This window comes from Salarias fasciatus, chromosome 6 (genome assembly GCF_902148845.1).
Source record: "Salarias fasciatus chromosome 6, fSalaFa1.1, whole genome shotgun sequence".
NCBI lineage: Eukaryota > Metazoa > Chordata > Actinopteri > Blenniiformes > Blenniidae > Salarias > Salarias fasciatus.
Genome location: NC_043750.1, coordinates 34,039,286 through 34,063,149, shown reverse-complemented (window position 1 = coordinate 34,063,149; position 23,864 = coordinate 34,039,286). Strand labels below are relative to the sequence as shown.

At 43.2% G+C, this 23,864-nt stretch overlaps 2 protein-coding genes across 2 annotated transcripts; one reads left to right on the top strand and one right to left on the bottom strand.

The window, feature by feature from the left end:
- Positions 1 to 6,099: 6,099 nt before the first annotated feature.
- LOC115390879 (dexamethasone-induced Ras-related protein 1-like) lies at positions 6,100 to 7,528 on the bottom strand. The gene is made up of 2 exons (XM_030094921.1): positions 6,866 to 7,528; positions 6,100 to 6,644 (listed from the first exon to the last, which is right to left on the bottom strand). Exons 1-2 carry the CDS (start codon positions 7,488 to 7,490, stop codon positions 6,100 to 6,102), a joined length of 1,170 nt encoding a protein of 389 aa, XP_029950781.1. The 5' UTR covers positions 7,491 to 7,528.
- A 2,187-nt stretch (positions 7,529 to 9,715) lies between these two features.
- Positions 9,716 to 22,845, top strand: LOC115389841 (MYCBP-associated protein-like). Its single transcript, XM_030093409.1, has 17 exons — positions 9,716 to 9,749; positions 9,849 to 9,955; positions 10,045 to 10,222; positions 10,634 to 10,749; positions 10,849 to 10,999; positions 11,231 to 11,343; positions 13,307 to 13,428; positions 13,764 to 13,872; positions 14,404 to 14,596; positions 14,714 to 14,901; positions 14,994 to 15,140; positions 18,964 to 19,062; positions 19,146 to 19,288; positions 20,296 to 20,423; positions 20,510 to 20,619; positions 21,458 to 21,613; positions 22,723 to 22,845. Exons 1-17 carry the CDS (start codon positions 9,716 to 9,718, stop codon positions 22,843 to 22,845), a joined length of 2,217 nt encoding a protein of 738 aa, XP_029949269.1.
- Positions 22,846 to 23,864: the final 1,019 nt, after the last annotated feature.

Sequence of the window (23,864 nt, the reverse complement as noted above, 5' to 3'; positions counted from 1 at the left end):
CAAGTAATTTGGTACTGAAGTTACTTTCCCTTTCATTTTTATATATTTGTATTATCTTGCATTTTTCAGTTGTATTTCAATCCTATTTTCATTCATCTTTTTGTTTTTGTTTTTTGGTATGGTGCATTTTTATGTTTGTTTTATGTAAAGCATTCTGGGTAACTTGGAGTAATTCTCAAGCACAATACAAACAAACATTGAATGGTTCAATTCAAAATAAATTAGTAATACTTGATATATATTCTCTTTTCCTCCTTTGACAGACCACAGAGTGCTGGTGTTTGACCACTGAGTGTGATATTTACAAAAAAAATTCAGAATTAGACTGTTTTTAATTCATAGAGTTAAAATGTTCAAACTGTGAGAAAAACAATCAATTTTCCAACAAGCAGACTGCAGATTTTTTTTAATAGTATTTACTTAATAAAAATGAAAATAATAAAGGAGGAAGGACTTTCTAGCTGATTAATATTTCCCCATTACTACTGGTGTGTTCACTATATCATAAATACATCCCATTTCAATTATTATACATTACTATAAGTACATGCAGCTCTTATACATACAAATATGCTCACATATTATCATGCACATATATGTCAACATTTCAGATTGAAGGGCACAGTGTGTATCGTCAGGAATGGTGTCAAACAGACATTGTCGAGTATATATTTTGGTGAATAATGTGAAGCAGAAATTGTGGAAGTCCTGCTGAAGATAATCGATCTGTACAGCACAACTTGGCCAGTGTGAATTCCTCTGGTGACAAGTTCCAATGGGTTCCCTAAGCAAGGCTGCTCCTGGACAATGCAGAAAGGCCTCTCTTCCTTGTTTGGTTCTTTTAATAAATTTACAATAAATTTACAATTTGAAATGTGGCGGCGAGTTGTAATAAAGTTTGATTTTACTTTTGAATAGAAACTTTGTATTCTAATATTATGGGGATAATATGGAAAACTGGAAAGTAATAAAGAAAGATTAAATTTCAAAGACATTTTTGATGTTAGCCACAACAAGGACTTACTACCCAAACTCGGATCCCATTTTAAACACAGTCACCCATTAAAAACGTTTCATACTGGAAAGGAAAAGCTCGGTCTGGTTTGTCTGAACAGTCCAGAGGGTCAAGAGGTCCTTCCTTCTCATGGAGCTTTCTATGAGTGTGGACAGCCTGCCCTCTGCTGGAGGACAGGAAGCATTGCCTGCATCAGTATTTACACTGTTTAGAAGCAACAGGAATGAACAAGCTTCAGGATTTGACTGAGATCAATCAAGAGCCAAACTGCTAACCTCCAGAACTGCTGCTGAAGCTCTTGAGTAAGTTTTCCAGTCCAAAGTGTAAGTATCTGTCAAAATTGTGCAAATTATAAATCAGTGAACCAGCACCAGCTCACTGATGCATGTGGTACCATGGAGGCCAGAGGCAGAATGGGTCTCAGTACAGAGGGGGCGGAGCATTCTCGACTGGCCCTTATGATAGTAATTTTAACATTCAAACAATCCCTCATGCTACCATCAAACAACACACTAATGCTCACTTTTATTGAGCCAAGCAAACCTATATGCCTCACAAACTTGTTCTGAAGAACAAATACACATATGCACGCGCACGTGCGCGCGCGCGCGCGCACACACACACACACACACACACACACACACACACACACACACACACACACACACACACACACACACAAACACAAATGCAGCCTGACAGGTGTCAATCTCGGAATGTCCGCTGTCCATGGTGCTGAAAGTTCAGATAAGAAGTCACGGGCTAAATCTGTACCATCTTTGATACAGCTTAAATATAAAATGAACACAGCTGGTCTAAAATTACACAATCTATTCAGATAGATATAGACACAGCTATCTATATCTTTTGGAATTCACGTATATTAGAAAAAAAAATAGATTCAGCGGTCTCTTGTAGTTTAAAGCAACACAAAGGACATTCAAATAAACAGGTGTTCAAAACCACAGCATTCTGATGAAGATAATATTTCTGAAGGTTTCACTGACTCACCAGTGGCTCCGATGTTAGGTTTTGGGTAGTACCGCTAGCGGCTAGCATAGTGTTTAGCATACTGTTTAACTTCCCTCCAAAGAGTTCAGATCAAGTGCAAAAGAAAAAACTCCTTAAAGCCGCACAGTCAATCAGCGCTGGCTTACACCTCTGATGCATTCATGGACAGTCGTAATGTAAGAATTGTCAAATTGGAGCCCACAATCATATGCGTATACTTTCTCGCACACACTGCACATTTTATTATAATAATTTATTTCCGATCAAATGTGAACACATCACATGAAACGGGGCCCTATGACCTTGTGGGCCCTGGGGCGACCGCCCCCTTGCCCCCACTCTGGCTCCACTACAGATGGAGGCCCCGCCAACATCTGCCAGTTACCACAGCACGCCATCAGAGCCAGTCAAGGCTATTCTGTGATGGATCAGGGCTTTTGTGCCATCTACAGGAAAGCCTGGACAGTTTTCAACAAGTGATCACAATGTTGTAGTTGTTTAGTGTATAAGGTTATGTGTCCTGGTAAAATAAATATTTTCATCCGCAGGTTGTATGATATGGCACATGGCTATGTAATTATCGTTGAGGATGATTCTGTATCTGTTCTCTGCTTGTTTACAAAATGAAATTATTTGAAATGTTTGTACTTGGTTAAGTGAAAGAAAAGTAAACGTTTTTATTTGTTATCATGTCATTAAATAAATGTTTAGTACACTCTGCTGTTGAGTACAAGCTACCACAAGGTGGCCACATAGCTGTTTTTTTTTTTTTTTTTAATCGAGGAGGTCCTGAACAAACTGAACATCATATACCATCAGTAAGAGGACTGGATTATCATGTACCTGCTGGCAAATGTACGCTCAATCCCCTCTAAAACAGCCCCCTCCCTCTGTTTCACTTCCTCAAATTACAAAACATTTTCCCACTTTATGTGAGCAACCAGCCAGCTCAAGTTTCCAAAGCTTCGGGCTTGATGACCGACGTCCAGGGCCGGGCAGCCAACAGGATTGTTGATGGAAATGGTTTTATTTCAACACATAACTGATTTAATCGCACTGCAGGACAGTTTATGAGGTGAGACCCATTGAAGTGAGACAGAGCTTCATCCACGGGCGGCAGGTGTGTGTTTGTGTTGGTTTGACTGCTGTCGCGCCGTGGCGTGACGGGTCCCCGGCCCTCCCTCTTATCTGACTGTCCTGATCTTGTGACTGATCGGACTGTTGACACACACGGCTCTCCACACCACAGCTGAACATATATTTCCACGTTGTGCTTTGGATCAAGGAGGATCGTGAGCTGATATGATGAGGCGGTCAGAGACATCTGGTCACGGTCCAGTGGTCAGATATAGGACGCATGAAATCCTTTGAAACTAAGCGTGAAAATCTGAGTTTGTGAAGTCAGAGTGTTTCAGCTCACTGTGCAGGATACCTTCTCTCTAACCCAGAGTTATATGGGATAAAGAGATAGTTCTACAGCAGAGAAATGGTCATACATTTACAGTTTAAACCAGACTTTACATTCGCTTTGTCATTTCCTCTGCATCATTAAATCTGTGCTCTTCCTTTTCTCCTCCTGCTTCTCGGCTCTATGACAGCCTGCAGTTTATCCAGGATTTCTGCTCAGGACTTGGCGAAACGAAGACCTTTAACTCCAAACCTCTCTTGATGTCTGTTGCTCTCATCCGTCCATCCATTTTCATCCATTCTGTTCATTCTGAAAATCTCAGCATCTTCACCTCCGGCTCACTCTCTTGACTTTGAGACACAGCTTCACCAAATCCACCCTCTAAACCTCGTCTTTCACTCTTTCTGCTCTTATTCAGACACACGTCACCCACTGATGTCCTCCCTCTCCTTCCTCTCTTCTTTCAGCACCATTCACCGCTCGGGATGCTTGACCCCAAGCAGTCGAGCTCTCCTTGAACATCTCCTCTCATCTTCCCCTTTCTACCTGCCTCCCTCACATTGTCCTTTATTCATTAGCTTCAGATGCAGTTCTGCATGGTCTCTGAACAGTGCTTTGTGTGTGCAGCGTCAGAGTGCTGAGCACAAAGCAACACATCCAGTGAAAACCAACAACCCCTGATAATTGTTGCCGCTGTTGAGTGGGAAAACAACATCACGTTTCGGGAGAGCGAGCAATATCTATGTACAGTAAGTGTTGTTGTCTGAAAAATCAGGAAGAAAGGGAACATAAAGGAGTCCTCCTCACGTGCACGCAGAGACGCAGAGCATCTGTCCAGGCCGCAGTGTTTGCTGCGCATGTGTGTCCCTTCGTTGTGGCCACATCGATTGCTTTTTACAAAGAGAAGTGCTACAGCACGTGCGTCCAAGTCACCGGGGCCGAACAAGAAGGGAAATGGCTGCGATCCGTGCAATGTGAACTCCCGGCACGCGACAGCCCACACAGTGCATGGAAAAGTGAGATCAGGGATGGTAAACAAGCTCAAACTGTGATTAAATCTTGAAACCACGGCCTTTACGTTTGTGAAATATTCCTCTTCTCATCTTTTCAGCTCTCTTCTGCCTTTGGCATACACTAATAATACATTTCTTGAACAATGTCCTTGGTAATGTAAAGTCTGTAATTAGTTTTGAACATGTTATTATTAGAGCTACATTACTGACTCCGTCTGCATCCTTGACATTTTTTGCTGAATGACAATAAAGATGATCTTGAGCCTTGACATAAATATATGAGAATGAATGTATGCTGTGAGCGTGCAGTTATCACATTTAACTGTATGAAAATATGAAAGGCTGAATTTTTCTGAGTGCTTTCCTCATAAATGAAGGGGTCATGACCGGTCATGACTCACTGTAAAGTGTCCGCTCTGACCAATCTGTGGGCGTTTTGGATGCGATGAGTCAAGACTGCAGCTTTCATAGCTGTATGTGGCGCTGCAGGCTGCTGGAAGCTGGATGCTCGCAGTGCTCACTGCTCTGATGGCCGAATGGAGGAAAAATGTCTTATACATATAATTCTGCATTTCATTAGCTCCTCATATATTATTCCTTAGTTGATACTACTGCGACTGGCAGGTCTTTTCACTCAAACAACAGGTTGTGGATGTTGCCCTCTATGTGTCCTTCATCCTCTTTTCTTCGGTTTGTTCAGATGTTATTACTTATCATAATATAGTCATTTTTTCTTCATTTTTTTTTTACAATTGCACTCACTGAAAAAAAATGAATATAGTGTTGTCATCAAACTTGAAGTGTTAAAAAAGGGCGGCGGGATCTCTACTTTAGATGTGGGTGTATTTCCTTACCTGAAAAACTGTGATTTTATTTTTTACTCGTCACAAATGCCCACATAGGAAAGATAAAGCCTTAGAAGGCTAAGATAGTGTGAGGTTTGCTGCTGACTAAACTCAAAGGCAGTGCCCATGGAAACCCACCCACAGAAAACCTCCTGCATGAGGAGAGGACAGCCTTCACAGAGAGAAAAAAAATCAGAGATTCATCTGAGGACATGGTTTCTATATTATTATTAAGATGACAATTAATATCCTTGAATTTTCCTACTTGTTTTTCTCATTAGTATTTTTTTAAACCATTAACTGGTTTGTTTACATGGTGTCATTTTGCTCGAAACATCATCTTTTCCTATCTTGCTCCTTTAATCATGGAGCTGAGTGTCTGCACATGGTGGGTTACTTCTAAAGTGCAGCGTGGAATTATAAATGTATAAACTATGGCAGCTGGAAACTCTGATTTTAATGTAATGTGTGGGATTCAGGCAGTGAACTCCGGGCATTCACGATGCTGGTGTTACGCACATACACTCATATGCAGAGAGTGAGAGAAAACAAGAGTGGGCGAGGAGAAGAGTTCCTTTCTCACAGATTTCTGTATATAGGTTATGTAACTATCAACAATAATGAAACCATCATGCTGACTCAACAGCCTCCCACTTTTTCCTTCAGTTGTTTGGATGAGTGTGCGTGCCTGCTTGCGTGTGTGGACTTTCTGAATTTTGGCATGAGGCTAAAAAAAATAACGACAAAATGCGCCACATCTTTTAATGAAAAAGGAAAAAACAGTGCTTTATTTGTTGATTTCGACGCTCATTGAATGTAACATTTCTCCATCCCTTTCCCGGGCTTTCTCTCAGTTTGTGGGCCAATAACTTGACGGAGGTCTGTGCGAAAACTGGGCCGGCGCGCCAGCGGGTACAGGGTGCCGCAGGGGTCGTCTCTTCCCGGCGCCTGGCTCCCTCTCCCCGCCACCCGGCCCGCGCGCATCGCCTGGTACGAGCGCAGAGACACCTTGCGGTGCTGCGACGGGCCGGTCTCCGTCGGGAGCCCGCCCCGCTTTGCGAGAGTCTCGAACACTTTTTCAAGATTCGTGCTGTCTTTGGCCGACGTTTCGAAATAGGCACAGTCATCTCCGAGGGCTTGGAGCACCTCCGCCTTGGATACTTGTCGCTCGGACTCCAGGAGATCCACCTTGTTGGCGCAGACCACCAGAGGGACGCGCGGCTGTGCGCAATGCTCCGGAACAGACGATCTGCTCAGCTTGGATTTGGCTGTCAGAATTTCAGTTCGCAAGGCGCACACCTCTTCGAAGGAACTCCGGTCATCGAGACTGAATACTAGAAGAAAAATGTCTCCTGCAAGAATGAAAAAAAAAAAAAATACATTAGCTCAAAGCCATGGTTGTTTTATGTACGCAATAATCACGCTGACCACAGAAAACGCACGGATTACGCATGCAGTTATCACTACAGACAAGACTGTTTCAGCCATTATTACAAAAACAAAAGAAAAAAAAACGTTTTTTTTTCTTTATTATTATTTTCAAAAGTGACATCAGGACGAAGCGAATACGCACCAGTGAGGATGGACAGCCGTCGCTTGGCCGGGAACTCTCTTTCCCTGGAGGCATCCAGGATGTCAATCTGATAAGTCTCTCCGCGGATGCGAAACAGTTTTCTCAGGAAATCCTCTGAGGTGGGGTTGTAGTCCTCCACGAATCCATCCCGCAGGTATCTTCTGAGGATGGATGTCTTCCCAACTCGCGGCGCGCCGAGAACCACGATGCGCTTACAGTTCTGCGGCTTGGTGGAGTAAGCAGGATCTCGTCTGTGATCTTGACTTATCTGGTGCTGCTGGGTCTGGCCGTGGAGAACCAGCGCTGCCAGCTGATCCAGAGGAGATCTCTTGCACGGGTGGCCGCTGTTGGCGGCGGGCAGCTGCCTTATCGCTGCTCCCGCGCGCGTCTTCTTCTCATGTCTCCACTGAGACGTGGCCACTTTGAGTAAACCCAAACCCGCTTTTATCCCCGATGAAGTCAGGTGCTGCGATGCGTTCTTGTAAGCCAACAAGACTTTGGAGGAACCGGCGCCGCACTGCGCGTCCACAGTAAACTTGGGACCGTCCATGGTGGGGCATTTGAGCTGGCGCGGCACGGGCATGGAGGTGGTCGGCGCGCCCGTGGCGATGCTTCCGACTTCCATCGTTTGAAGATGGTGTTCAGCGATGTGCGTGTGTGTGAGTGTGTGGCGCTTCACGGGCCGACTCCGGCTGAGTGTGGCTGACGGCAGCTGTCTTTATATAGCCTCTCACTGGCCTCCGTCCCCGGACTGACGCGTCACGGTGACTGACAGGAGCGCGCTGCGTTCTGGACCAGAACAGAGTGTTATGAAAAAAAATAAAGGAGGGGAAAAAATCTCTCACCTACACGCACACACACAAACAGACGCATGCACGCACAGAGAAAAACAGGCATCACGCACGGAAACATGTACGCACGCACGGATAAACGGACACGCACACACACAAGTACTATTATTATTCATATTATTGCCTCCTGTCTGTTTGAATGAGGAATGCTGTTTATCTTTCTTTCAGGGACACGAAAACAATCTTTAGCGACGAACTGAATCTTTATATAAAGACCTTGCGCAAAGCAAAAAAGAAAAACAGTAGTTTTTATTATTTGAGGACAATGATGAGAAGAAAACAGCATCAAATTTTGACAAATATGATAGATAGATAGATAGATAGATAGATAGATAGATAGATAGATAGATAGATAGATAGATAGAGCGAGTGAGCGAGCGCACAGGCTCGTGCTGGCTGGCGTCCGTTGCCATGGCGACGATAGCGGAAGCGCCAGTTAGCCTGTTAGCTTGTTGAGTTAGCAGTGCTGGCTGTGTGCAACTTCTTGACTTTTGAAAGAAGGCTTAAAAGGTTCTCAGGTCAGCTCCGTCTCTCCGTGTCTGTCCGTCTTCTCCTCCGTGACTGAAGGTTCGTCTCAGTCTTTGCTTTAATTGAGAGAAGCGCTTTTCTCCACAACAAGTTTCATTGTTTCTAAACTTCAATATGGCAACCTATGGCTTAATAAAAAGGATCCTGTTGCTTTAATGTTGTTTTATGCTTGTCTAATTATGTCAACAATGGCTGATTTTTCCAATTAACATAACTTTGAGGCTTTCTATCTCCAATGACTACTGTATAATAGTATACCATGTGATTGCTTATAGTTATAGAAACTAAACACACAGAAGACCAAAAGGAAGGAAAAAAATGAAACCAAGAAAGACAAATGTCACATGCAATGCAAAATATCTGAGAAATTACAAGTAAAACTGGCTGGTTATAAATGTGCTCCAAGATGTGAGAAAAAAATATTACTACTACATGCAGCCAATCAAGCAACTAATTGATTTTCCTTCTTCTTCTTCTTCTCCTTCTTCTTTAAATGTTTTTAATTTGCTTTACTGATTCTTTTGAATTTGACCCATCCTTTTTATACTAAACTGATGATTTTACAGTGCAACCCATGTTCAAGGATTCAAACCAGCAGCCTTCAGGTGACAATCAAGGAGTAATAAAACCTCACCATTAAATTGTGCTAGAGAACGATTCTTTATCATACACTATGGCAAATTCTTACCATGATGAGAGCTAAATGGATAATACAACCATTCTCACAGCAAAAGAAATGGACCAAAGCAAACACTTCAGTTAATTTTAAAAAATATTTATAAAAAAAAATTACTTTTTTTGACAGATGATGTGGCTAATTTTTTGTATCAGTATTTGCTGAAATGTAGTACTGACTATAATATTTCCTTTCCATTTTCATTTATACATGTGTTCTCTTGTAAATACAACATTTTTAAATGGACTTTTACAAGCAGAACAGGGAGTGGGACAAGGGAGGCAATACCTTTAGTGGAAGAAAAATAGTGTCAAGAACGATGACTTTTCACTGATTGATTTGACATTATGCAGCAATGATTTCTTTCCTCAAGAAAACCAGAATCAGAAAAACTGTTTTTGAATGGAATCTTTAAAGAAAAACCAAGGACAAGTTATTGTTCATGTGCTAATGTAAAACATACTCAGAAACTGATGCAAAAGAGAAACCAGACTGTGCATGTGAAAATTGATTTAAGTGGAGATCATTGAGGATCCAGGATGCCAGTTTGTCTTTACTCTCCTCTAGATACCAAGAAGCTGAAGAAGCTCACACCAGGAAGCACAGTCCTGAAGACACGGATATCATGAATAAAGCAAGCTTATTTCATTTATAGCCCAGTTTATTTTCAGGAAAGGATTTTTGTTACCTAAATAAAATGCAAACATGTCTGACGCATTTCTTGTTGTTGTCTTTTCTTTATCAATATAATGACAGCCTCTTGAAATACCACATTCTCCAGAGACACATGAGGATATGGACTCTGACTCTGAGCCTGCAACCTGCACAGGTCAGTGTCTTCCATTCACACTCATGTTAGAGTAATGCACATTCCAGAGACGGTTCCTATTGCAGTTGTTTTAATTTCTGTCTTCTCTGCTCATCCCAGGACTTCAGCGACTTCGGTTTGACAGCCAGGGAATGCTCCTGCCGCACTGCATCCTGGGCAGTTTGGAGGATTTCAGAAGCTGCCTCGAAGCCAGAGGAGAGACCGACGTAAGTGCAGAACATCTTCTACACAGCAGATTAACGAGTGACACCAACTTTACGGCATTTGTAACCCAAGCTGTCCTCTGTTCTCTCAGTTGGTAAAGCGAATACCGAAGTCGGTGTCAGATTCCCTCTCTGAGATCACTGAACGTCCCCGCTCAAAAACACTGAGAGACAGGAACGTTCCGGGTCACAGGAACAGAGAAACAAACGCCCTGAACCACTGGGACACACATATGGAACATCGTCGACGGCAACAGAGCCGATTATCTGGTGGGCAAAAGCTCTTTGGTAGAAGAGGCTTTTTGTAGTGAAGAAAAGATACTGATAAAAGCAGAAATACGAATTGAACTTTTTACTCAAATGCCGGATTGAAATCACAGGCTCTGATGTGGAATCATAGTGCAAAAAAATGAAGAGCTGTATTTATTTCTCAAGCTCAAAATTTCCAACCGTTTAGCTGATATTCAGCAGAAACAATATCTCATCCAAGTCTGCTTGTTTTGTGTGTTTCAGATATTAAGTAAATGCCGTTTTATACAGACCAACTACATTTGTTATTTGTCTTTGACCCTTTAATTGCAGTTTTTTTGCTGTCAAACAAAACCGATTTTGATGAAATTCATCAAAATAAGGTTTTTATGGTTTGCATTCAGGTCTTGTTTTTCTCTCCTTCATTTCAAGGATTGCTCGACAGGCCAGTTGAACATTTGCTGATGAACCAAGCGAACCATTTCAGAGAAGCACAAGAAGAGAAGCAACTCCTGAGCCAGGCGCTGCCGCTCATCCAGTCTGGTTATGTATGCTTTCCTCTCATGTCCTCCCAGTTTGATAACTACATTTGAAACCAGTTTCTCTGCAGATATTTTTTTTTTTCCGGTGTGCTCTCACCTCTCAAGGGTTGCCGTGTGGGCAGTGAGTTCTGGAGCCTCCCACAGCGTTATGGAGATGAAGTGAGTGGTATCACTGCCACTCTGACTCAAACTGAACTGGGGAGGCGGAAAGCCGTCACACGTGTGGGGCAGCCCAACCGTGTGCGCCAGGAGTCAGGTACGTTCAAGCTGCATCTCAGTTTTTGTCTTCAGCCTCATTTCCAACCTGTTTCCAAACTCTAGAATTTGGATAAATTGCAAAACAATGTGATGCTTTATACACTGTGCACCAAATGAAAACAAATAACTGTTTAACTGTCAATAGCAATGTCTTAATGCTCACTGAATCTATTCCTGCCTGACACTACTTCTGTGGCTTTAATGGGATTTTTTTTTTTCCATTGTGTAGGACTTCAGTGTGGTGACTCTTTGGATCCAGTGTCTCAGACTCAGGGCCGGAGATCATACCTCCAGCAGCAGTTCCAGCAGCTCGGCGAGCTTCTGTCGGACACCAACAAACCAGTAAAGCTAATTATTTTCCAGTTTTAAACTGTCAAAAGTCTGCAGTCTTTAGCTTTGGATAAAAATAATTTCATTAAATTAAATCAGACCCTTTATAGATTTCATGATAAGGTAAAGTGAACGAACATAGAGCTGACTCTGGCTGTATCAGGATCACACACCACACGCTATCACAGGCCAAACACTCGCATTCATGTCGTGACATTCAGGGTCACCAGTTAGGCTCAGATTCAGTATTTTGTACTTTGGGAGGATACCTGAATATCCATTAAAAACCCAGATATGATTAGTTAGCACATGCAAACATAGAAGATGTTCAAGCCCAACCTGTGCTCAAACCAAAGACTTTCTTGTTCTCAGGTCAGCGTGCTAACCACTCCACCACAGAGCCAGTCTCAGCTACGATCAGCTGGATGTTGATATGTAACATCTGATGCCTTCAGTGTAGTTTCTGCAGTAAAGAGCCACTGCAGGCTTTCAATGTAGAAACACGATCTCATCTTTTTTTGTATATTCTTTAACAGATTCATGCCTGACTTTCATTACAATGAACTTCTTGGAAGAAGTAAATTGCTAGATTACTGTATCCTGCAGCAACATGGAAACACGACTGTTGTCATCCAGAGTATGGTGCAATTTTGTTTAGATTTTCTCCTGAAAAGGAGCTAAAAATCTGAAATTCAAGCCCACAACTTTGTGTTCAGTGTTCAGTTTGTGACTAAACACAAACATCTTCAGTGTTGAAGGATTCGGCCCACTGAAGCTGCTCACACCCACAGTTCGACGCTCAGGTTGTTGCTTAATGAGTCTGTATCCTCACAAGCAGCTCGCCCAGGCACGAATACACACCGACACACTCCGAAAAACTGCTCGCAGATCGGAGTGCAAATCACACATTGTATGCGATCGCCTGTAAAATGTACATTCAGGGTGCACACATGCATAATGAGATGAAAACACAGAAAAGGTACGGTTATGAAAGGTGGAGTGTGCCCAGTCATACAGATGCACCGTTTAGATCTGCAAGAACCAACAGGGCCAAAAGAAAAGGGACAAAGCGGCCTCGCTGCTCTCTCTCCCTGCATCACAATGACTCCATCAGCGCAAAGAAGCAGTTGTGAAGAAAACACTTAAACCCAGATGGACTCCTCTGCACAGCCAGTTCCCATTTGGAATCAATTACACCCCAAGGAACAGGTGCTGATTATTAGGAGGTCTTCAGAATTCATGCTTTTTGCATTTTCTGCTGCTACACATCACACTTATGTCCACACACACACACACACACACACACACACACACACACACACACACACACACACACACACACACACACACACACACACACACAGGCTGGACATACACACTTTTTTGTTGGCAAATTGAGAGAAAATGGGTGGGATGTGATTTGTCGTGAGTGATGTGGCCTCAGGGCCCGAAGGACGTTCTGGCAAACGGACAGAAACAGATCGTCCTGTCAAGCAGGATGATTTGTCCATGGCTGGGTGACAAACACGGAAAGAGAGCGAGATGATTGGGACGCTCGGAGCTTGTTTTGACAGCAGGCGCAATTACAAGAGGCGTAAAGAGAAATGTTGAGAGAGCCGAGCCCAGACGTGAAGAGGTTTGGAATCAGAGGGGAACATTAGAATGGGTTTACTCCCGTCCAGCTCGAAAGCGTTAAAGTGGAGAGCAAAACATTACAGTTAGTTTGCCGCAGAAAAGGTTGAAGGACATTGCTTGAACTCCGTTATGAGCTTCAGTTTATTCAGAACTGTGTTCTGTGTGGGTTCCAATGACACCTACTTTTTCTCCTCTGTGAAACCTTTAGATATGAAGCGATGCAGAGCCTTGATCGCCGTCCAACACACAGAATAATACTGTTGAATACACATTTTGACCTGACCCCATCTTTCAAAACCACGTTTTTTTGGGGGTTTTTTTTGTGGTAATTTACCTGCAGGACGTCAGCGGGCTGCAGGTGATTGGCTCTGGAAAGCCGTTGATCACAGCGTGTCAGAGTCGCTCGGTGGAGAGGGAAGTAAAGGAGAAGGAGCTCAAGGACAAGGCGGAGGAGAAGCAAATGTAAGCTGTCTTTCTGCACTGCGGTCCAAATTCTACTTTTTTGAAGACAAGTTTGATAAACTTATCTTATCTGTGGCTACTTTGAAGGTCAGTGCTTGATCCCATGGCTTTTTATTAAAGGAGATGGCTGATGAACTGAGCTCCTTCACGAAGAAATGTACCAAACGAGACACTGCATAATGCAGCTATAGCACAGCATACTGACCTGTCCTTCACTGTGTCAACCACAGGAAATATATTATGCAAAATCATATAAAGATGACTGTATTTCCATATTTATACAAAACTCAAGTTATTTGTTTTGGTTGATCCTGCTCTCTCGCTGTCATCTAAAGTGATTCACTGACGGACGACCACGACGTCCAATCAGAGCCTCTCTGCATCCCTGCCTTGAGGTTTTCGGGCCAGCTTGCTACCTGGACAGGAAACTCTGCTACCAAACAGGTATGAAGATGTTTTTATTCAGCATGAATTCTTACCGCATTAGAAGAGAGGTAGGCCTTTACTCAAGCCTGGCTTTTTGAGTTACTTCTGATTTCTCTGATCCACAAGTGAGCTGAATAAATAAAGGCTAATCTATACACCGATTCCCTTCCTGGACCGCCGTGAGAAAACCCAGGCGAGCACAGGGAGAACATGCAGCTCTAACCACTTCCACAGCATTCTTTTTAAATGCCGTTGCAGCCTAACTGATGTTTGAATTGCCACATTGGTCAGAATAAATAAAAAATGACTACTGATGTTTGAACGCAGCAGAATGGCCTCAGCATCTACACTGCATTTATAGAATTCATAATGTGCAAATAAACACCAGATTAAATTCAGCAGCCGGTGATTCATTCGCCTGCAGTGATGTTATGATCTGGCTTCACAGACTCTTACTGACTATGTTTTGAAGGAGTTGGTGAATCATAACTGTGTCTTTGTGTCATAATTCATTTATTTTCTTCTCTGTCTTCAACGCTCATTCATCAGGGAGAAGTGGGAATCAGCAGCACAGTAACGTTTGAGACCTTGACGGGTGAAATAGACATTTCCTACCTGGAGCTGCAGAATGAAGGCAGCACCGTCGTCTACTTTAACTGGCAGAAACTTCCCAGAAAGCCCAGCTTCTGTATCCTGCCTTCACGCACAAAGAAGTCACCCTTCTACTTTGATTCTTCCCCTGGTAAACGGCCACACAAATATAATCTCACACAGTTTGCGATGATGATGATGACGATGACGATGACGGTTCATCATTTGATTCCACCAGCACTGAACGGCTCTTTTGCTTCCCTCTCAGGCGTGATCTCTCCGGGTGACACACACCTGTTGGAGATTATATTCACGTCAGAAGAGGCAGGCATCAAAGCTGAGTGTTGGCAGCTCAACACCCATCCCCTGCTGCTGCAAGGAGCTTCCATCCAGGTGACACTGAGGGGCGTGGCCCTGCCCCGGGACCAGACCAAAGATCAGAGGCTCTTCATAGAGGTACTGCTGGGGATTCTGCCTCACATCCAGCCGTGATACTCTCACTAAAAGCTTGCTTTTGCTTCCGTTTTATTGTTGTTGTGTGTGAGCAGAGCAAGCTGGAAGAAGTGGTGGTGGTTAAAATGTGTCAGTCTATTGTGGATGAGGTGATGCTGGGGGTCCAGTCCCCAGAAAGACCCGCCTCTCCCGAGGAGCTCTACATCACTGAAGAGCAGCGGTTCCTCATCCAAAACCCCAAGGTGAAGACTTACTGGTTCAAGCAGTTTCCTTTCGTAACGAAACTCTTCTGTGTGGTGATGAAGGTTGTTGATCGATCGGCGAACTCAGAGAAGCGTCCTCTAAAAAGTGTTCCTCCCGCATGCGGATGTTTCAGTTTGACGATGATGTGTCATGCATTTCAGCCAGAATATTCTTTTGTTCGTGTTTATTTCAGACTGAATCTTAGTCACGCCAACTGATTCAGTGTCAGATAGCTGGCACTGTAGGCGAGAGTCTGATCAGGCCAGGATGGCTTCCCCTCCTCAGCTTCCCCGTTCATGTCACTGCAGTCATAATCACATAAAAACAATCATTAAATGACAAACTGTCAATGTGGTCTCTGCACTATACAGCAGACATGTTACATTACCGTACAAACCCAGCTCTGGCTGGTTTTATTGAGGCATTTTCATAATAAAGAAAAAAAAATCTGTTAAGATGACTCAAAACATGTTACTCATTATCATATATTTTTGTAATTACATCCCTCAAAGTCATACGTTTTTAGCAAGATAGTGCTAAGATGTTATCCATCAACAACCACAGAAAACACTGCCCACATTTATCAACGTCTAGATGCATAAGGATGTATGTTTCAGGATGTTTCAGGATGTAAACTCAGCATTTCCAAAACACAGATATTAGCACTCACACACGGGAATCATTAAACTCTAATTGGAGGTTAAAGAAGATCTATGGAGATAATTTTGTGTCTTTATTATTCAATCAATCAAAAAAGGTTTTGCAAACAAAAAAGAGAGTTGAGACCAAAAAACATAAAGTTGCAATCAAAAAATAAAAGTTCAATCAAATAGAATAAATCTGAGAACAAAATTATTTAAGTGGCAACCCCACCAAATTTTTTTTGACATCAAAACAGAAAAAAGCTTTGGTTTTGAATTGTGAAGTTTTGCTTGCAAGCTCAAAAGTTTTGGTTTTGAATTAAAAAGTTTTGGTTGCAAATTCAAAAGTTTTGGTTACGAATCCAAAAGTTTTGGTTGCGAATCCAAAAGTTTTGCTTGCGAATCTGACTGAACCCAGTGGGCGGGGCCAACACTAGTGGAAGAGAGAAGAGCTCCTATTGGTCGCTTTGACCTCGCTCCTCCACCGCCTGTCTCCGCGCTGTTGCTGCTGCTTCCGCATTGGTAAAGGCCAGTAGACATTGCAGGCTTTTTTCAATCTTCCCCGATTCAGAGACCACACACTGGAAGACAACAGAGGATAGATCGCACCAGATCTTCCTCTCCTGATCTTCTAGCGTGTGGTGTCCTGTGGAACACACGAGAAGATTGTTCATTAGAGAATCGGCTCCTCGCTCTTCAAAATCTCGCGGAGTCAAACTTGATTTTGAGCGTTTTCCCTTCAGTCCTGTGTTTACATTCATCTCCACTATTAATAATAAGCGGAGAGCTTATTCCCTCACGTCATTCATTCATATTGGCTCAGTTCTTTCAGAGCACCCCCCCCCCCCCCCCCCCCCCCATCCCGTTCGCGCGCAGCACGGAGTGTTTACTGTCAGAAAGTTTAAATGTTCCAGTATAGACGAGGGGAACATATGTAGTTTGACATCATTTTCTTATCATGTACCCCGTATTTGATAATAATTTAGCTCATTCATGTGTGTTTATTTCTTTTTTTTACGTTTCACTCCAGAGAGAAACAGTATAGAAATAAGTTATCGCAATCTGTGACGGACAAGCTACTTTTTAAAAAAATCATCATTTTTTGTCCCCAGATCGAATGGTTTAGACCAGAATTAAAATGCATTGATTAGGAAAAAGTTTCATTATACGTCCAAGTCCTCAGAAAGTTGTTTTTGCAATTCTTTCGTGATGGTTAATAATGGAGATGAATTGAAACATTGGGATTATTGCAGGACTGGCGAGCTGCAGATGAGTGAACCAGATCTGGGTTTGGGTCTGAATGAAATACAGTTCATCCAGGAGCGACACAGTTATTGAGGAATAACCTCTCGTTTTCTGCACTACTTAGCTTTTCTGTTTCACTGTCATATAGTGAATATATTTCAAAGACATATATTCATGTCTCCAGCTCTGACAGCTGAGAGGGGATTTTTTTTTCAACACCTCAGCAAAACGGAACTGTTCGGCCAATCAGGGAGCTTTATTCTGAGGGTGTGGACAGGTCGGCTCTGAGCTGATGGTCTAGCAGGGCACCGCACACCACAGGATTTGCGAACGGAAATATTAAACATGTTCATTATCTACGATCTCGGCTTCCAACGCCTCCCGAGCGGCTCCGATTGGAAAAAAAAAAAAAAAACCTCTCGGAACACACCGCACACTACAGGAAGATCGGACCCGAACTCATTTACATACTCCTGACAATCAGACCTTTGGCATCATTCGGGAGGAGAAAACCGGGACAAAATTCGGCCCATGGTTGGGCATGGATAACTGCCAATAATCCTGTAATATCTACTGGCCTTTACCAATGCGGAAGCAGCAGCAACAGCGCGGAGACAGGCGGTGGAGGAGCGAGGTCAAAGCGACCAATAGGAGCTCTTCTCTCTTCCACTAGTGTTGGCCCCGCCCACTGGGTTCAGTCAGATTCGCAAGCAAAACTTTTGGATTCGCAACCAAAACTTTTGGATTCGTAACCAAAACTTTTGAATTTGCAACCAAAACTTTTTAATTCAAAACCAAAACTTTTGAGCTTGCAAGCAAAACTTCACAATTCAAAACCAAAGCTTTTTTCTGTTTTGATGTCAAAAAAAATTTGGTGGGGTTGCCACTTAAATAATTTTGTTCTTAGATTTATTCTATTTGATTGAACTTTTATTTTTTGATTGCAACTTTATGTTTTTTGGTCTCAACTCTCTTTTTTGTTTGCAAAACCTTTTTTGATTGATTGAATAATAAAGACACAAAATTATCTCCATAAAGATCAAATAGCTCAGTGTTACAATTATAACATTGATTGATTGATTGATTGATAATCATTTAAATTAACATTATACAAAGCAAATTATGAGAGTTAAATGAAGAGTTAAGAAAAAACATTGCCAGATGGTCAATTTACGACTGGATTTTAACTCAAGTTAGATATAGATATGAAATAGATTGTAAAACAAAAATCAATAACCAAGGCTCCTCTACTTGTTCCTGTCCCTGCCAGTAGAGGTCCCCCAAACTCAATCAATGCTCTGGGATAAACTAATTTCTAGGTGTATTTGAGGAGGCAAAAAGCCAAGAGTTAAATACTCCCCAGTTACCAAAAGAATAAAAAACTAAAAGAATATTTCTATGCTTCTCAGTAAAGACACCTTTCACATTCATGGAATCCCAACTATACATCAGTGTGGAAAGTAAAGAAACATTAAAAAGTATTAAAAAAAAGCACACAGATTCAAGTACACCATTTATAATGGAATCGTGGAACAAAATAATGAGAAAATACAGAAATAAACTTGTTAAAATGGTTCACATTTGACAGTAATTTTAAAACTGCTGTGTGTGATGAAGGATTTAAACTGTGGGCAATGACAGGAAAAACTCACCTGTTATCAAATCACTCTGACTGCAGGGCTTTGATCAGTGAGGCAGCTTTCAGGGCAGCATCAACAACTTTGTTGTAACGTGTCCGTTATCAGAAATCTCCTGAAAAAAAATCTGTGTTTTCTTTGAAATTTTTACAAATTGCTTGGTGGTTTAGCGGCCCGGATTAGAACCTCGTGGGTGCCATTTTGACCCGTGGGCTTTATGTTGGACACCCCTGCTTTAGATCAATGTTTGATTCAATTTCTGTTTCCCTATAGATATTTTGTAAAATGCATGTTCTCAGTTGCAGTTTGTTCATGAGCCAGTGCAGAATCTGAAGAGACTGTGGGATGAGGCGAGTCAGGGACCCTCCTGGGACCTGTCTGTTGATTCTCTCCGGCTGGTAAAACAAAAAACTATTTCATAATACTGCAATAGACGAAAGCAGAATTAGTTTATTCCTTTTTTTTCCCCCCCATTCTTGAGGCTGTGCTGTCTCTGCCTGATGAAGAACCGTCTGAGAACTCTCTCACCAGAGAGGAGGGCCTCGCACGGGTGAACGCTTTGCTTCTGCAGCTTTCTGAATCTTCTGATCTGAAGCACCACCACCTATCAGCGAGCGTGATTGGGTGAGGCATGAACACATTAGCTCCTGGATATTGATGGACTGGCCATGCGGAAGTTTAGAAACAATCTAGAGCCTCCTGTGGAGTGGAGACACCAGAGTGGCTCTGATCCTGACACTGACCCACAGCTGGCCGGCCTCAGGGCTCCGCGGCCTCCAGGGGGCACTACAGAATTGGGGGGAGGGGGGGGGGGGGGGGGGGGGGGGGGGGGGGGGACGGGACAAAATCAACATTCATGATAATTATATTCAAACTAGTCACTACTATTTACACTTAAACTGAAAACCATGTCCTACTATTCCTGCTTTTAGCAGTTGATCAAAACTATTTCTTTTTCACACCTTTATGCATCTTTATATACATTTTTAATCATAGTTTGTTTCTTTGTTGCAATTCAATGTCCAAAGCAAGGTGATTGTTTTAAGCTTTAGATCATTGCTGAAATAAAAAATCATTATTAATTGTTATTTTTCTGAAATACCATAATATCTGTTAATACAGCATAACTGAGCATTCCCACGCATATTAAACAGCAATTTACTGCTTCTTTGCGTCTGCTAATCAACAATTTACTGTGATGACAATATAGTTGTATCTAATCTAATATGCGTATTTGAAATAATACATTGTGTATTATATCCATATGCATATAGATATCATGCATCTACCAGGCTTTTCTTTTTTTCATCATCATTTCTATGTTATTTTAGTCATGTAGTTTTGGTGATGTGCTTTCTTATAAGTTAAAGACGATGGTAAAACCACACTATAGAATTTCTCGCTGATAGAAGGAGGCACCATGTAAAACCTTGTCTAGATTTCCACACTGGGCTCTGCTCTGACCATTTGGTGAATGATCTCTGCAGCAAAAAGGGCGGCTTTTCTGTTCCAGTCCATCCCTTCACATGAGTCATGTAGCTCTGCTTTCATAACATCTTGCTCTGCAGCACACTACACCTGCTGCTGCAGCCAGCCCCAGCCTGACAGCGGTGTGTTGTTGCCCCCTGCAGGCAGCAGCTGATGGGGAGACTGCTGGAAGAGATGGCTGATGAAGCCACGAGGCTCAGGAGCCTGCTGGGCCTCCCACAGAGCGAGACGTGGACTGAGAGAAATGATCAACCTGTCGCCTGTGACGCTGGTGAGACTCACACACTTTGGCTCAGGCATGGGCTGGATGGTGTGGGTGATGGAATTGACCAATTTCTACCTTGTTTTACACCACAGATTCAAATAAAGACGAAGAAAGTAAAGAGAGGGAGAGTGGGACAAGATCCACTTTAAAAGATGACAACAAAGGAAAGTCCAAGCCCTCGATTGTTGACAAATGTTTTGAGGTGAGAGGAAAATGTATTTCAGAGCATGATCTCCGTGTGTGACGAATATCCATCACAAAAACCTGAACATGTTCAGCCACAGAGTGGCAGCAGAGTGTAGTGTGATTTTCACATTTGAATATGGATCCTGTTTCATGTACTGTGAGAATGACTTCAGCTGATCCAAACATGAATCACCTTCTCCACTCGACCAGGCTCCTGCTGCTGCGTTACTACTCACCGTCTCCACACAGCTTGGCCACCTACCGGCTTATTTTCACTGATGCATACATTTGCAAAGCCAAGTTCTGATGGCCGTGCTGTCTTACATTTAACAGTTATTGTGAATTCAATTATTAAGGACCCAAACTAGTCTCTGTATAATTTCCTTATGAAATGTAAACTTGTTACCACTTCATTTTATCGCATTCGACTTTTCCCTACTCCTGCCCAATGATTCACTGCTACATTTTCCACCATCCGCAGCATTTTAAAATGAGCCCAGATTTTGCTGACTGATTTTCTCGTCTGTGTGATGGTTGACTCATATGAAAAGGTACACAGCCTGTTACTCCCAGGGTGCCATGGTAACCCGGCACTGTGTGAAAATGTGCTCCTGCTCCTCGGCTGTGTGAAGTCTTCGCTCCTGGACTGCTCTTAGACGTCTGATACAAACACACACACACACAACCACACTCAAACAGCACAGGACACTTCATGAATGTGGAAACTGTTGTGCATGATTTACACAACATCGACCAACCGAACCTGTCACCCAGTCTCTCCTGCCAGCTATGCTGAAATCTTCACTTTTTTCTATTCTGAACTCTCCTTGTTTCTGCAGGACACCAAGAAACAGGGAAGAAAAAGAGAGGAGGTGGGAAAAAGCTCAAGGGCCAAGCTGGGGAGCGAGTCGGGCGTACCGGCTGATGCCTGTTCAGAGATCTACAGCGAACCAGCTCCAGATGTAAACCCAGAGCTGAAACTCATTTACACAAGGCTTCTGCACAAAAAGGCAAGTATGCTATCCTCTGAAGGCAATGCATTATTGTGTCATTTATTTATGCTCAGACTGTATAAAGAAAACCTTTAAAGTTTAACTTTAAAGGTTATTATTGCACTGTTTTATGTCCAGCGCACTCAAAATGAAATTAGGCTGTAAGAGACCCTCAGTTAAAATGTGTTTGACTCCCCTGGTCTGGAGAATTCACCTCTCTTATCCAACAACATGCTGGTCAAACTGCTGGTCATTGAGAGAGGCAGTGATTCATGGGATAAGGTGATCTAGTAAAGCAGTGTTTCCACTATAATCCCCATCATGTTGAGCTTAAGTGATGCTGCAGTCTCCCTCCCTAATATCTAATTCACCACAACATTACAGGGGAGCAAACACTGGTGGACACACCCGCTCTTTCATCTGCTTCAGATTCCCAAAGGTGTCTTGTTGCAGTTGCCATGTGCCATTCCATCTTTCCGACAAAGCCTTGGCCTTCTTCCTGTAATTCATGAGCACATTTCAATCATCCATCCTCGCTCCAGCTGGAAAAGACCCCAGCCAATCATGGAAGACCTTTGAGAGGTCACAGTTTGGACACAACATGTCGTCATCAGAAATAGTCATGTGTTATATACTGAGTACAAAACATGGATCGATGCGCAATAAATAATGTTTCGAAATGCTCAAAGTGACAGGATTTAAAATGTAAAAGGAAAGTCAGATTAATTCAGATAAATTCACAAAAGCTGGGTGATTGACTTAAGATTTAATCAAGTGAAAAAGAGCCTCAAGCACAAAGACAAACATCATCTATTTCAGGTTTTTTGACAATATTAATATCAATATTAGGCAGGCTCACTTTTTAAGTCTCATTATGTGTGTTGTTGTGGAAATTGCTTCTATAGTACAGAGTAACTCTTTATATATATATATATATATATATATATATATATATATATATAGTTTTTCCATTCTTATTCCAGAGGCAAATCAAGCCCTTTGGGGTCTTCATGCTGTTGCCAGATTAAAATGGATAATTCATCTTTATTAAATTCTGTCTCAACAATACAAATCTGCTTTTTCTTGTGCGAGTGTGTTATTTCGATGGTTCTCTCTGGATGTGCCAGGTGTATGCCCTGATGGAGGACCTGCTGGACTGCCTCTGTGACCTGCTGGATGGGGTTAATGCGGGAGATGAAGCAGACGCTGGTCAGCTCCACGAGATCCTGCCTCTTACGTCAAATGTGTGATTCACGCTGTTGTCAGATCAATAAACTGGTATTTATCCTGCACGGGAGTCTGAAGCGACGCGCGTTTCTTTCCTCATTCACTCCCTTTAAATCCCGGGATGCTCCTGTCCCCGCCTCCCTTTACGCGCCCGGTTGTGATTGCTGTGCGTGCCTGGCCCGTGTGTGTGTGTGTGTGTGTGTGTGGAGTGTGTGTGTGAGAGTGAGTGTGAGCCGTGAGCCGGGCTTTATCCTTGTCCTATGCGGATTTGAGCGCTGACGGTCCAGGCCGGGATCCAGGCTCCTCCTCAGTCCCGATGCGGAGGGATCACTGCGCTCCTCCTGCTCAGCCCATCGCAGGACGGGGCTGAAACACTGACGCTGAGGATTTTGGAGAAGGACGGAAAGGAGAGGAGAGGAGAGGAGGAGAGAGGAGGAGAGAGGAGGAGAGACGCGATGCCGCTCCGGGGACGGGACCAGAGATGAGCGGCGGACATGGTGAGAGGCGCGTGGCTGAAGTGTGGATGTGGCTCTGTCCTGTCTGTCCTCCCGTCTTTCTGTCCATGTAAAGACGGCTCCTGCTACACATGGCAGCCCGCACAGGGAATCCACCGCAGGAGGGGGCGTGTGTGAGGGGATGGGGTGGTGGGTGGAGGGGGGGGGGGGGGGGGGGGGGGGGTGCAGACCTGGAAAACATTCCCAGAGACACTGTGGCGCAAATGTGTCCAATGTCCCCTCCCTTGATGGACCTGCATGTCTCTCCACCTGTCTCATCACCTGGGTTTCGGCTTACACCTCAAAATACTCACGACGGCTCGCACAAGCGCGCGTGCGCGTCCCTAAACGTGGACGACGTGGTGACGCAAACCAGCAGCTTCATGCATCAAACCCACACTGCTGGGTGTAGTATCCTGATACATGCCATGCATGAAGCCTCTGTTTGAATGATTCACACACACAGACACACACACACACGCACTGCCAGCTCCCTGGAGATCCGAGCATCACCAGTTAAGTGGATGGGACCATCTACATGCAGCTGC

What these genes read in the sequence shown, in the direction of transcription:
- LOC115389841 (XM_030093409.1), top strand. Translation starts at nt 9,716, where the DNA reads ATGGACTCTGACTCTGAGCCTGCAACCTGCACAG. An exon ending in TGAGCCTGCAACCTGCACAG is followed by an intron (nt 9,750 to 9,848) that starts GTCAGTGTCTTC and finishes TGCTCATCCCAG; the next exon opens with GACTTCAGCGACTTCGGTTT. An exon ending in CTGTTGATTCTCTCCGGCTG is followed by an intron (nt 19,063 to 19,145) that starts GTAAAACAAAAA and finishes CCCATTCTTGAG; the next exon opens with GCTGTGCTGTCTCTGCCTGA.
- LOC115390879 (XM_030094921.1), bottom strand. Translation starts at nt 7,490, where the DNA reads ATGGAAGTCGGAAGCATCGCCACGGGCGCGCCGACCACCTCCATGCCC. An exon ending in ACGGCTGTCCATCCTCACTG is followed by an intron (nt 6,645 to 6,865) that starts GTGCGTATTCGC and finishes TCATTCTTGCAG; the next exon opens with GAGACATTTTTCTTCTAGTA.